The sequence below is a fragment of the Balaenoptera musculus genome, chromosome 9, assembly GCF_009873245.2.
Source record: "Balaenoptera musculus isolate JJ_BM4_2016_0621 chromosome 9, mBalMus1.pri.v3, whole genome shotgun sequence".
NCBI lineage: Eukaryota > Metazoa > Chordata > Mammalia > Artiodactyla > Balaenopteridae > Balaenoptera > Balaenoptera musculus.
The window spans coordinates 53,161,290-53,176,091 of NC_045793.1; the positions used below are offsets into that span (position 1 = coordinate 53,161,290).

The window sequence follows — 14,802 nt, forward strand, 5'->3', positions numbered from 1 at the left end:
ATTATTTTCAGAATTATCCTGTTGTACAATACTGTTTGACTGGTAATACTCCCATGCCACTGATATTCATTGATTCATTATTCAGGTTGGGCTTAATTAAAAACCCAAACTACCTGTCTTTCTCCTTGTGTCAAAGTTCTGATTCTACCATGACAGTCTTAGTGTCATCTTTGCTTTAAAAAAAGGTTGTAGGGACTTCCCTGGCAGTCCAGTGGTTAAGACTTCACCTTCCAATGCAGGGGGTGCAGGTTCGATCCCTGGTCGGGGAGCTAAGATCCCACATGCCTCGCAGCCAAAAAAAAAGCCAAAAACGTAAAACAGAAGTAATATTGTAACAAATTCAATGAAGACTTTAAAAATGGTCCACATCAACAACAACAGAATCTTTAAAAAAAAAAAAAGTTTGTAAGTAAGACAAGCTTGAAAAGTTCATTTATATCTGCTCTTTGTAATATGTAGGGTTGCTCTGGTTCATGGCTGTAGATGTGAGGAGAAAAAGACACGCTGCCAAGAAGCAAAATGCATAAGGAGCTTGAGGGTTATATTAACTTCACATTTAAATTTCAGCTATTGCCCATGGATAATAAACAGGCCTCAATCTGGGGATTGTATCAGGTTCTTCTGGTCCTAAAATTCTATGATTCATTTTTGAAATTTGAAATTTAAATTATCCTTATGTAATTATATTGATTTATTAAATTTTCTTGCCATCTGGATAGTTATTTTATATTTTTGCCTTTTTCTCCCTCAGTCTTTTTTCACAACTATGATCAAAGTCAGCCTCACTGCTTAAAACACACACACTTCACCATACCTGTGTAATTTTTTTTCTTAAAAAATGGATTTCCTTGTGTATTGTAAAGTATAATGCTTAATTTCTAAGGTTGTGCTTTGTGTCAGATGTGGTAATGTTATTGACTTTCCTGATGAAGTCAGAGTTCCAAAGATTGTTTTTCATGGTTTGATTTTCTTCTCATATGCTCTAGAAGAGCTCTTTAGAACCCAGTAAAACCTGCAAGCACCTCCAAACTGCAGGATGAAAGCAAAGATGAAGCATGATGGAAAAGGCCTGCCAGGAGGTGAAATGCTGCCCTACTACCAAACAGGGTGATTTGGAAATGACATTTACCCACATGCCTCAGTTTCCTTATTTGTAAAATAAGGATGTGTATTATATGAGCTCTAGGTTATTCTAGGGTAACAAAGCATTTGGTTAATAGATTTTAAAATCACAAGTCATTCTTATATAGTAATTTGAAAAAATGCATTTCTGCAAAATAATAATAATTTTCAAATGTCTCTAAGAGCCATTACTACCTTTTAATCTTCTAGTTAAGTTAATAAATATTAGAATTTTGGGGGGCAATATATGTTAGGCACTCCCCCACCAAAATAAAGAGGAATATCCTGATTAGACTAGTTCTCTCTTCTTAAACATTTTCTTTTCTTTTGAGCTAAGAAGGTAAGGTCTAAGATTAAGGTGTTGAATAATAAGCTGGATTGTTAATTGCATGAGTTCAGTGTAATTCTACTTAATTTATAATTTCTCCAAGATAACCTAAAGAGGTAAATATGTTTCTTCTCTTCAGCCTACTTGTTAAGTCAGACATATGGGGATGGCAGGTGCCTGAATGGTAGACAACCATCCAGAATGCAAGGAAACCATGCTAACATGTATTTTCCTGATTACTACTGCAAATTTGTTTTGGCTGGGAAGTTCTGTGTTTGGAGTTTGATCCTTTTGCCTTCATGAGTGTCAGTTCTACTGGTGCAGGTGCCTTAGTTTTAACCCAGCCACGGAGGAAAATGACACTGAACACATGCAATCAACTCGTTATTGGAGTTGCTTTTCTAAATGTTCAGGGACATTGCCAGTGATGCTGTATTAGTTTCCCATTGCTGCTGTAACACGTTATACCGCTAACTTAATGTCATAAAACAACTAAAATTAATTTTCTTATAGTTCTAGAGATCAGAAGCCTGAATTAAGTCTTAAAAGGCTAAAATGAAGGTGTTCTCAGGGCTATGCTCCTTTTGGGGGCTTTAGGGGAAAATTGTTCCTTGTTTTTTCCAGTTTCTAGAGGCTGCCAACATTCCTTGGCATGTGGCCTTTTCCTAACCTCATTTTAATCTCTACTTCCATCATCACATCTCCTTCTCTGACTCTAATCCTTATAAGACTCTGGTGACTACATTGGGTCCACCTGGATAATCCAGTATACTCTCCCCATCTCAGGGTCCCTAACTTTATCACATCTGCGAAGTCCCTTTTGCTGTGTGAGGTGACATGTTCACAAGTTCCAGAGATTAGAGTGTGGGCATCTTTGGGGCTGTCAGTCTGTCTGCCATAGATCCCTTCTAATCATCCAGGTCATCATCCAGATGTCATCTCCTCAGAGAGACCTCCATACCACCTAGAACCCTATCTACCCTGGTTACCTGTTTACCCTGTTTTATTAAATCTGAGAACAGTGTATTTATATTCTAAGTTTATTTTTTATCCAATTGTTCATTTTCTGTCATTTTATTTGTCACTTTCTAATCTCCTTCCACTAGAAGATAAGCCCCACTAGAGCGGAAACATGATCAGTCTTCTTCATCTTGCCCCCCAAATCAGAAGAGTTCCCAGCACTTGGTAGACTCACAGAAGATGTTTGTTGAATGAATCAATCTGTATACAGTCTAAGGAAGCCTTCCTTACATTAAAACAATATTAATATAATCCCGTTCCTATTACTTTCAATAATGCAAACATTTTTCACTAACGGCAGTTAAACATGCTGTCAATAGATTTTCTGTTGAATTTACATAATGGGTTTCTCCTTGGGACATGGATGAGGTCAATAAAGTAAAATACCAGATGTAAACTGAAGCTGCAGGAAAAAGAAAATATAAGAATTAGAATTAATGCAAACAGTAAATATCTTGCTAAAAAAGAATAGTAATGTTATTTTGATCCAAGCTGTAATCATGATGCCGTGATGAATAACATGTGTCCTCTGCCATGTTCATAATAAATGCTGAGAAAGAATGGAGGAGAGAGAGGTTCTTTTTTAATTGAGACAGAGCTTTCCTCAGGCTGTTCCCAAAACATGGTTGTTAGCACTTCAGGAAACTCAAAGAGCTTTTAGAGAAAAGAAATTATCCATTGAGGTGGCATTAAGAACAACTTGATGGAAGGATGGCATTTCTGTAAGCAGGTAATTTATAGCCGTGCAATTGTTGTTCATGTATGCATCCAGGTGATTGATCAAACAAACCCTCAAATGAGTCAGTCAGTCAGGAAATACTTATTGAATACCTGATGCTGGTCAGTACTGAGGCCCTCATATCAAAATGAACCGTATTGAGGAAGAGGAGAGAAGGAAGCTAGAAGGGGTTGGGAAAGGAAAGTTTGGATTGAATTGTGTCCCCTCCAGAATTTATATGTTGAAGCCCTAACTGCTAATGGGACTGTATTTGGTGACAGGGTGTTTAAAGAGGTAATTAGATTAAATGAAGTTGTAAGGGTGGATGCTAATCCAATATGACTGATATCCTTATAAGAGGAGAGAGAGAGAGAGAGAGAGAGAGAGAGAGAGAGAGAGACAGACAGACCTGGGGTACACATGCATAGAGAGGAAGCCATGTGGCCATCTGCAAGCCAAGGAGAGAGGCCTCAGGAGAAACCAAATCTGCCAACACCTTGGACTTCCAGCCTCCAGAACTGTGAGAAAGCAACTTTCTGTTGTTTACCTCATCCGGTCTGTGGTACTTTCTTATGGTAGCCCGGGTAGACTAATACAAAAAGGAACTTGATCTAAGTCTTGAAGGATGAATAGGGCCATTTCTGGGAAATGGCCATGGTGAAGATCACTACCCCTGGGTCTGGTTTGGAAAAGCACAAGTGATGAATGAAAGCTACAGAAAAAGTTGGAATGCACATAGTTTGTGGAATTAAAGAGTAGAAGAGAGAACTGAGTGTGAATGGGATATGGGTGGGTCCTTGGGAACTTGTGTGCTGTTATGTCTGGGGTGGGGGAGGTGATTGTGGAGGACCTTGATATGCAGAGAGAGAAAGTTTGTATTTGATGTAGTAGAAAATATAGGACTTACATTTGGGGTTTTGGTAAGGAGTCAGTTTTAGGAAAATCAGGGAGGATATGAACTGTGGCAGATATGAAAATGAAGAGTAAAGTGTGGATCCAAGAACCATCATAAAAAGAAAGAAGAAGCCAGAGTTTGGTGAGAACCTGGGTGTTAATTGCGAAGAGTGAGGAGTTAGGGTTGGATGTTTAATGAGGCTAAGAAGTATCCAGATAGTTCTTCATCCTTGGGGTTTCACGAGGATTGGAATGTGTTAGCAACTGAGGTGTGGCATTCTCCCACTCCCACTTATTTCAAAGATTTTAAAATGGAAAGGTTATCCTTTGTTTCCAGAAAGCTTTATGATTATTAAGCACTCTCCTTTCTCCTGATACCATAGCTTAATGAGTGTGAAAATCCTAGGTATGATTGAGGTGCCCTTTGTGCCCCACAGAATCCTAGAACGTCCCTTCCTAAGATGCGCTGGTTCTCGGGGAGCAGCACCACCGTCTGCCTCACGTGCTACATAAATACAGTTGCTCAGATGGTTTATGTCTCTAAAATAGTGTATGCTTGCTTTTCTCACTGCAGGAATTATACATGTTTATTGTAGAAATTTTGGATACTATAGACAAATATGAACCAAAAAATCAAATAATTTATAGTTCTACTGCTCAGGTATAGCTACTGTTAATACGGGGAGTCAAGATAAATAGTTTTGCTTCCTTCCTCCTTTCTTTTCAATTATTACATGTGGTTATTCAATACGCTAATATTAATGTTATTGGTAACACTGTATGTTTTTTAGAGTCCCTTGTGATTTTCTCTGGGAGTCCCTAGATTGGCATAGGAAATAGTGATTTTTTTCCCAATAAACTTTTGATGGGTGATGTTTGCAGTAGATGGGCAGAGGCTCAGTTTTTCTCTTAGGAAATTGTGGAAACCTCTATGAAATTACATTTGGTAAATTAAAACTGAACTATTACTTCGAAAGTATGTATTTGAGATAGGATGAAAAGGGTTTTTTAGAAGTTTAGATGTCTTCCTTGTAAATAGATCACATTCATCATCTTAATTTACTCTTGCATTGAACATATTTTTCCCTATTTCTTTTTTAATCTACAAAGCTTAATTTTAAAGGAGTCAGTCATCTAAAACAGAATGAAATGTAGTTCAGTCTTCTTGGAAATGAAATGTTTAACCACTTGAGATAAAGCAGAAAGGGAGGGTACTTGTCCTCCTTGATTAAGTGGTACTTTACTTTAGATTAGTGAATAGCTTCTAAGAAGGTGCAAATTTTACTTTGTTTTTATTTAATTTCTATGTTGAACTGGTTTTCTAATTTATATTATAAAACTTTCAAATGATCATGAGAAGTGCTTATCATCTGATCTCTATGGCTGAATAATAAATACCTTTTATCTTTCTGATATTGCAGTTGACTCACGTTGACCAGGCAAGCTTCCTGCTGGGTGCCTTTGGAACATCGTTTATTCTTGATGTCCTGCTAAATCAGTAAGTTTTTCTTGAGCTGCACTCACTGTTTTCAGATACACATTGAATCCAGTTTCTTATCCTGCTGTAAAATTTTTTTTCTTGCTATATTTTACTTTGTTTTCCAATATCAGTTAAATACTATATTTAAAACTATTGTATCTATTGACTGTAAGTTATAAAGTCTGGTAAATAACAGAAAATGGGTATCCGCTTGAAATTGAACAACTGTAACAGCTTTAAGAATGTAAAATTGAGGGAAAGATTTACTCCAATATTTTGCATAAAGATATATATGACCTAAGTTCCTATGAATGACAATAAATTATGAAAATAATACTTTGAGTATTAAAACATCTTTCTTAAGAACAGCAGAAAAGGTAAGTTACCCTTTTTGCTCAGTGAGTCAGGGGACTGGTTGCATGATAGTGTGATTCCAAATAATGCCATTAGATGCTTTGATTTGGGAGTTGATTTTTGTAAGGTTTAAGGTACTGGAATTATTCTGTAAATACTATATAATTTTGGAAATTGTCATTACCTAGAATTTTAGGTTTGGAATAGTAGAATTTTAAGTTTGGGAGTGGCTTTTGATAAATCACTGGATTTGATGTCTTCCCTCTGGGTTAGTATCTAAGAAGTCTTACAGGACATTTAGTTGTCTATTCACTTTTTAAAAAAAGCATTAGTATCCCACTTCTTATCCTGAGCAAGCAGGAAGAGACCAGGGCTCTGTCAGCCAGCGTTTCTGAGCTGAGCAGCACTGGACCACAGCTTTGCTGAAATCAGCTATGCAACAACTTAGGAAGAAAGTTTCAGGCCAGGAGGACAGTACGGTAGACCGAGAGTGAGAACTAGAGCCTAATTTGTATACAGTGGGGAATCAGCCAGATGGAAGACTCTGAGTTAATAAAAAAAAGGATGTAAGAGGCAGTTCTTAGAGCTGTACTATCTGGATAGGTAGCCACTAGCCTCTTGTGGCTGTTTAAATTAAAATTAAATAATTAAAATAAAATAAAAAATTCTGTTTCTTAGTTGCATAAACCGCATTTCAAATGCTCAGTAGCCATGTGTAGTTAGTGGTTACCTTATAGGACAAGGCAGAACATTTCCAACATTGCAGAAAGTTCTGTTGCACAGTGCTGGTTTAGAGATTTCCTTTGAGGAAAGGGCACATGTGCACTGTTAAGATTATTGAGCGAGGTCAATCAGTATTCAGGAGAATTCACTTCTTCCTTTTAGATTTTAGTCTATGTTTAATAGATTAATTTAATAATTAATTTTACTAGTATCCTAATTTTTATGGAATTTATTTACAAAGTTTTCATCATACCATAGTTATTGTTTTAGTGTTTAAGTTATATATTAGTTTATTTTTTAATTAAGCTGCCTTGTAGGTAGGTACATTTTGTAAGTAGTGCTTCCCTCTCCCCACATTTTTGTTTCACAAACAATTTAAATACTGAAAAGCATGTGTTAGATGGCAGTCTGTTATTTGGGTGATCTAACAATGGGAGTGTTTTGTTCTTTGATCATGCATATGTAAAAAATGTAACATAAGTTGTATTTCTATAATACTCATTAAAATAGTTTATTTTTAAAATTTATGGCTTAGAACATAAATATTAGATGTTTTATACCACACTGTATTTTACCCTAATTTCATAGGGCGTGAATAAGATTGTGTTAATACGATCTGTATCTTATATTCCTGCTTGATGTAAATACCCTAAAATTTACATGTTTGTGTGACTCATTTCAGTTTTTCAGCAATTTTAATGTTGTAAAGTTTTAAAAAACTCGTTATGAAAGAATGCATGCTCCTTAGAAAAATAATGAAAGAGTAGAAAAACAATCTCATATAATTCTACCACTTAGACACTGATTGCCCTGTTTTAAGTTGTAACCCTCTCTGTGCTCACTTTCCCATACACCCTACTACCTATTCTCCCTTGCTTAATTTAAAAAATATTATCACAATTTAATATAAAGGTTGACTCATGAAATTGTCATTTTTGCAGGTCAAAAATTTGATGACCATCATTGTCATATGGTCAACTAATTCTCTGGATTTTAATTTTTAATTTATTTTTTAAAACTTTAAATTTATTACTTTTTTGTCTTTTTCCTCCATCTAGAATTTAAGCTCATTGAGAGCTGAGATGTTTTTTCGTTTATTGTTGTATCCTTAGCCCATAATAGGCACTAAATTCTAGGTTGGGAAGTCATATTGACTTAGAAACTAAAGGCTGAAATAGGCCAGGAGACAGAGGAGATGATAGATGAGGGTGGAGGCTATCAACTGGGGAAGAGTGAAGCAGCAAAAAAGAAAGAGGGCAAGTGTTTGGGGCTGGCTTCTAAAAAAGCTGAGCGTACACATCTAGGTATGATTTGGAAAGTCAGGTTCCTAGGTCTCTATTTCAATGACTCCTTCCCATCCCTTCAAATCATGGCTCTGGTGGATACCCCCTGCCTTGTTTTCTGGTTTCTGACATTTGTAATGCCTTGACTTTCAGTACCCCAATGAAGAAAGGATATTTATTCATTCTGCCCAAGCCATCTCACTTCTTCTGGAGGAATCCGAGCACTATAGTTTTCTGTTCCTGAAGGGGAAACACATATGGCCATACTTATCAGAGCATGAAGCTTAGAATACTAAGGGTGAAGCAAAATTTCTTTCTAGATACTGGCAAGAACCTCCCTTCTTCTTATTGCAGTACAAAGGATAAAATAATAGCATAAATAGAGATTTCCTGAGCTGAGAAATATGCAAAGTTGTTTTCTTTGGCCTGGGATCTATATTAAACATAGATGTCAGGTATCTATTTTCTTTATGCTTTATGGTCTAGGATGATTTGATACAAAGGTTTTTTTTTCTTATTTTTACGGAGAATGTTTTTATTTCATGGTTTCACTTTATATATTATCTAGTGGTTATATTGATTAAGGAGCAGAAAGATGAAAAATCGATGATGCTCTTTAAGTTTTCCTTCCTTCCTTCCTCCCTCCCTCCCTTGCTCCCTCCCTCCCTCCATTCCTTCCTTCCTTTCTTTTTTTTCCTCACTCATATGCTTACTAACATTTATTTTACGTAGTTTGTTGGTTGTTTGTTGTTTTTTACTTTTTCTTCTTAAAACGATTTTTTTTATTGAGGTCTAGCTGATTTACAATATTATAGTAGTTTCAGGTGTACAACATAGTGATTCAAAACTATACTCCATTTGATGTTATTATAAAATAATGACTACATTCCCTGTGCTGTACAATATATCCTTGTAGATGATTAATTTTATACATAGTCATCTTTACCTCTTAATCCTCTACCCCCATGTTGCCCCTCCCCCCTTCTTCCCTAACCCCACTGGAAACCACTAGTTTGTTCTGTATATCTGTGAGTCTGTTTCTGTTTTGTCGTATTGATTCATTTATTTTATTTTCTGGTTCCACATATGAATGACAACATAAAGTATTTGTCTTTGTCTGACTTATTTCACTAAGCGTAATACCCTCTAGGTCCATCCATGTTGTGGAAAATGCAAAATTTCATCCTTTGTATCTGGTAGGTTGGTTATGTTTCCCAGTGTTAGAGAAGTGGCCTTTTGTAGGAGATATCGTATATGTTCCAGCAGCTCTGGTCACCAGAGCTATGTACTCTAGGGGTTCCCCCTATGTGGGCTGTGTGGGTCCTTCTGTTGTGGTGGGCGGACTACTGTGGGCATGCTGGTTGGCATGGCTGGCCCCCTGTTCAGCTGGTGTGAGGCCCTGCCTTGTGTGGAGGCTGCTGGCCACTGGTTGGTAGGGCTGCGTAAGGACAAGGCTGGCTGTGGAACCCCAGCGAGTCCCAGGGCTAGTGCTGGCTCACTGGTGGGTGGAGCTGGGTCCTGGGGACTCTGACTGAAGGGCCCTGGGGGTCCCAAAGCTAGTGGGTGGGGCTAGATCCCAGGGCCACTGGCTGAGGTGCCCAAGGTGTCCCAAATCTGGAGTTGACCTGTTGCTGAGCAGGGTCTAGTCCTGGGGTCTCTGGCTGCAGGGTCCAAGGCTCCCAGAGCTGGTGTTGTATCACTGTTGGGTGGGGCCAGTTCCTGATACAACTGGCTGCAGGGTCCAGGGTATCCCGAAGTTGTGTCTCCCTGCTGAAGAATGGGGTCAGATCCTGGGGCGACTGGCTGAGGGGCCCAAGGTGTCTCAGGGTTGGGGCTGGCCTGCTGGTGAGAGGACTGGGTCCTGCCATGGCAGGCTGCAGAGCTACAGTTGTTTGGGGACAGATGTCCACCTGCTGGTGGGTGAGGCTGGTACCAAGGCTAGAACTGGCTGGCTGGTGGGCAGGGCTATAGCCCAGGGGGTTCTGGGATTGGTGCCTGTGCACTGCGGGTGGAGCAGGCTCCCCACGTCTCTAGCTGCAGGACCCTGGGGGGTCCTGGATCTAGTGTTTGCACCCTGGTGTGTGTGGCCACGTCCTGGGATCTCTGATGCACAGGGCTGTATCCAGGATTGGCTATGGGCTCAGCAGGTCTTCAGGCAGCTGGCCTGCTGGTGCTGGGTCTGTGTGCCCTCCCAGCTAGTCGCTTGGCCTGAGATGTCTCAGTACTGGTGCCTGCAGGCTGGTGAGTGGGGATGGGGCTGGGTCTTGGAGCTAATAAGCTAGAGGGAGGATTCCAGAATGGTGCCCACCAGCACCAGTGTCTCCGTGGTAGAACGAGCTCCCCAAAATGGCTGCCGCCGTGTCTTGGTCTCCAGTTTCCTCCTGCCTCTCTGGAACACTTTCCAGTATCAGCAGGTGGGTCTGCCACAGGATCCTTTCAAATGACTACTTCTGCCCTGAGTCCTAGAGTATGTGAGATTTTGTGTGCACCCTTTAAGAGTGGAGTCTCTATTTCCCACAGCCCTCTGGCTCCCCCAAAAGTAATCCCTGCTGGCCTTTAAAGCCAAACATTCTGGGGGCTCATTTTCCTGGCACTGGACCCTCGGGCTGGGGAGCACAGTGTGGGGCTCCAACCCCTCACTCCTTGGGAAGAATCTCTGCAATTATAGCTATTCTCCCGTTTGTGGCTCGCCCACCCACTGGTATGGGTCTGGACTCTTTCACAACTTTGCCCTTCCTACCTGCCTCGCTGTGGTTCCTTCTTTCTATCTTTAGTTGTAGAAGGTCTTTTCTGGTAGGTTCTGGTCTTTCACATCGGTAGTTTCTTGTATATAAATTTATTATCATTTTTGGCTGCATTGGGTCTTTGTTGCTGTGTGCGGGCTTTCTCTAGTTGTGGCAAGCGGGGGCTACTCTTCGTTGCGGTGCGCAGGCTTCTCATTGCGGTGGCTTCTCTTTGTTGCGGAGCATGCGCTCTAGGCGCGCAGGCTTCAGTAGCTGTGGCATGCAGGCTCAGTAGTTGTGGCTTGTGGGCTCTAGAGCGCAGGCTCAGTAGTTGTGGCAGACGGGCTTAGTTGCTCCACGGCATGTGTGATCTTCCCGGACGAGGGCTCGAACCCATGTCCCCTGCATTGGCAGGTGGATTCTTAACCACTGCACCACCTGGGAAGCCCAGTTTCTTGGAAACATGGTCATTTTGGTGTGAGAGACCCTGAGAGAAGGAGAGCGCAGGGTCTTCCTACCCCACCATCTTGGGAACTCTTTAACCTAAGCTTTTTTCCTTATGAAGCAATTTATAGGGCTATGGAACAAGTAGAGATTTTTGTCTTGTTTGAAACTGGAGACAAATTAAGTAAGTCCTTGTGTAGCTGGATTCCAGTTGCAGGATGGATCCAATAATACATATTTTTAGATTGGAAGGAAGGAAAAGTATCATTACATTATATTCCTTCTGAATGTTCAGTAAACAAGGTTACCTGTAACCAATTATATGCTAATTCAACCTTTAGGTTGTAACTTGTACAGGAGGCAGATAAAGACTATGGGATGGTTAAAAATGAAAAGCACAGCCAGTTTCTGTGTTATCAAGACTACGAAGGGCGGGAAGCAGTTCTCAACTCCTTCAAGGGGTCACACAGGTGTGAAATTTCACTCTTTGGGACAGATATGTTAATAAAACCAATCATATGGCCTGGCCTGGTCAAACTAGTCCTGAGGCCACATTGGATCTTTCCAGAGGTCAAGAACTGGTGTTATACTTTATTGTGAAAGATTCCTCAGAAAGAAAAGACTCGAAAGGGCAGACAGCAGGAGCAAGAAGAACTACAATCCTGGAGCCTATGGAACGAAAACCACATTCACAGAAAAATAGACAAAATGAAAAGACAGAGGACTGTGTACCAGATGAAGGAACAAGATAAAACCCCAGAAAAACAACTAAATGAAGTGGAGATAGGCAATCTTCCAGAAAAAGAATTCAGAATAATGATAGTGAAGATGATCCAGGACCTCAGAAAAAGAATGGAGGCAAAGATCGAGAAGATGCAAGAAATGTTTAACAAAGACCTAGAAGAATTAAAGAGCAAACACCTAGAAGAATTAAAGAACAAACAAACAGAGATGAACAATACAATAACTGAAATGAAAAATACACTAGAAGTAATCAATAGCAGAATAACTGAGGCAGAAGAACGGATATCTGACCTGGACGACAGAATGGTGGAATTCACTGACATGGAACAGAATAAAAAAAAAACAAAACAAAAGAAATGAAGACAGCCTAAGAGACCTCTGGGACAACATTAAGCGCAACAACATTCGCATTATAGAGGTCCCAGAAGGAGAAGAGAGAGAGAAAGGACCCGAGAAAATATTTGAAGAGATTATAGTCCCTAACATGGGAAAGGAAATAGCCACGCAAGTCCAGGAAGCACAGAGAGTCCCATACAGGATAAACCCAAGGAGAAACATGCCAAGACACATAGTAATAAAATTGGGAAAAATTAAAGACAAAGAAAAATTATTAAAAGCAACAAGGGAAAAACGACAAATAACATACAAGGGAACTCCCATAAGGTTAACAGCAGAAACTGTACAAGCCAGAAAGAGTGGCATGATATATTTAAAGTGATGAAAGGGAAGAACCTACAGCCAAGATTATTCTACCCAGCAAGGGTCTCATTCAGATTCAATGGAGAAATCAAAAGCTTTACAGACAAGCAAAAGCTAAAAGAATTCAGCACCACCAAACCAGCTCTACAACAAATGCTAAAGGAACTTCTCTAAGTGGGAAACACAAGAGAAGAAAAGGACCTACAAAAACAAACCCAAAACAATTAAGAAAATGGTCATAGGAACATACATATTGATAATTACCTTAAACGTGAATGGATTAAATGCTCCAACCAAAAGACACAGGTTCGCTGAATGAATACAAAAACAAGACCCATATATATGCCGTCTGCAAGAGACGCACTTCAGACCTAGAGACACATACAGACTGAAAGTGAGGGGATGGAAAAAGATATTCCATGCAAAGGAAATCAAAAGAAAGCTGGAGTAGCCATACTCATATCAGATAAAATAGACTTTAAAATAAAGAATGTTACAAGAGACAAGGAAGGACACTACATAATGATCAAGGGGTCAATCCAAGAAGAAGATATAACAATTATAAATATATGTGCACCCAACATAGGAGCACCTCAATACATAAGGCAACTGCTAACAGCTATAAAAGAGGAAATCGACAGTAACACAATAATAGTGGGGGACTTTAACACCTCACGTAAGCCAATGGACAGATCATGCAAACAGAAAATTAATGAGGAAACACAAGCTTTAAATGACACAGTAGACCAGATAGATTTAATTGATATTTGTAGGACATTCCATCCAAAACCAGCAGATTACACTTTCTTCTCAAGTGCGCATGGAACATTCTCCAGGATAGATCACATCTTGGGTCACAAATCAAGCCTCAGTAAATTTAAGAAAATTGAAATCATATCAAGCATGTTTTATGACCACAGCGCTGAGATTAGAAATCAATTACAGAGAAAAAAACGTAAAAAACACAAACACATGGAGGCTAAACAATACGTTACTAAATAACCAAGAGATCACTGAAGAAATCAAGGAGGAATTCCAGAAATACCTAGAGACAAATGACAATGAAAACACGATGATCCAAAACCTATGGGATGCAGCAAAAGCAGTTCTAAGAGGGAAGTTTATAGCAGTACAAACCTCCCTCAAGAAACAAGAAAAATCTCAAATAAACAATCTAACCTTACACCTAAAGGAACTAGAGAAAGAAGAACAAACAAAACCCAAAGTTAGCAGAAGGAAAGAAATTGTAAAGATCAGAGGAGAAATAAATGAAATAGAAACCAAGTAAACAATAGCAAAGATCAATAAAACTAAAAGCTGGTTCTTTGAGAAGATAAACAAAATTGATAAACCTTTAGCCAGACTCATCAAGAAAAAGAGGGAGAGGACTCAAATCAATAAAATTAGAAATGAAAAAGAAGTTACAACTGACACCGCAGAAGTACAAAGCATCCTAAGAGAGTACTACAAGCAACTCTATGCCAATAAAATGGACAACCTGGAAGAAATGGACAAATTCTTAGAAAAGTATTACCTTCCAAGACTGAACCAGGAAGAAATAGAAAATATGAACAGACCAATCACAAGTAATGAAATTGAAACTGTGATTAGAAATCTTCCAACAAACAAAAGTCCAGGACCAGGTGGTTTCACAGGCGAGAAGAGCTAACACCCATCCTTCTCAAACTCTTTCAAAAAATTGCAGAGGAAGGAACACTCCCAAAATCATTCTACGAGGCCACCATCACGCTGATACCAAAACCAGACAAAGATACTACAAAAAAAGAAAATTACAGGCCAATATCGCTGATGAATATAGATGAAAAAACCGTCAACAAAATACTAGCAAACAGAATCCAACAACACTTTAAAAGGATCATACACCATGATCAAGTGGGATTTATCCCAGGGATGCAAGGATTCTTCAATATATGCAAGTCAATCAATGTGATACACCATATTAACAAATTGAAGAAGAAAAACCATATGATCATCTCAGTAGATGCAGAAAAAGCTTTTGACAAAATTCAACACCATTTATGATAAAAACTCTCCAGAAAGTGGGCATAGAGGGAACCTACCTCAACATAATAAAGGCCATATACGACAGACCCACAGCAAACATCCTTCTCAATGGTGAAAAACTGAAAGCATTTCTTCTAAGATCAGGAACAAGACAAGGATGTCCACTTTCACCACTATTATTCAACATGGTTTTGGAAGTCCTAGCTATAGCAATCAGAGAAGAAAAAGAAATAAAAGTAATACAA

At 39.2% G+C, this 14,802-nt stretch overlaps 1 protein-coding gene across 1 annotated transcript in view; it reads left to right on the forward strand.

Annotated features, from left to right (window-relative positions):
• Positions 1-14,802, forward strand: part of ADAM22 (ADAM metallopeptidase domain 22) — a 238,956-nt gene that overhangs the window by 29,984 nt on the left and 194,170 nt on the right. Inside the window, 1 exon segment of the mRNA XM_036863312.1 lies at positions 5,504-5,580. Coding sequence (XP_036719207.1) covers positions 5,504-5,580 — 77 coding nt within the window.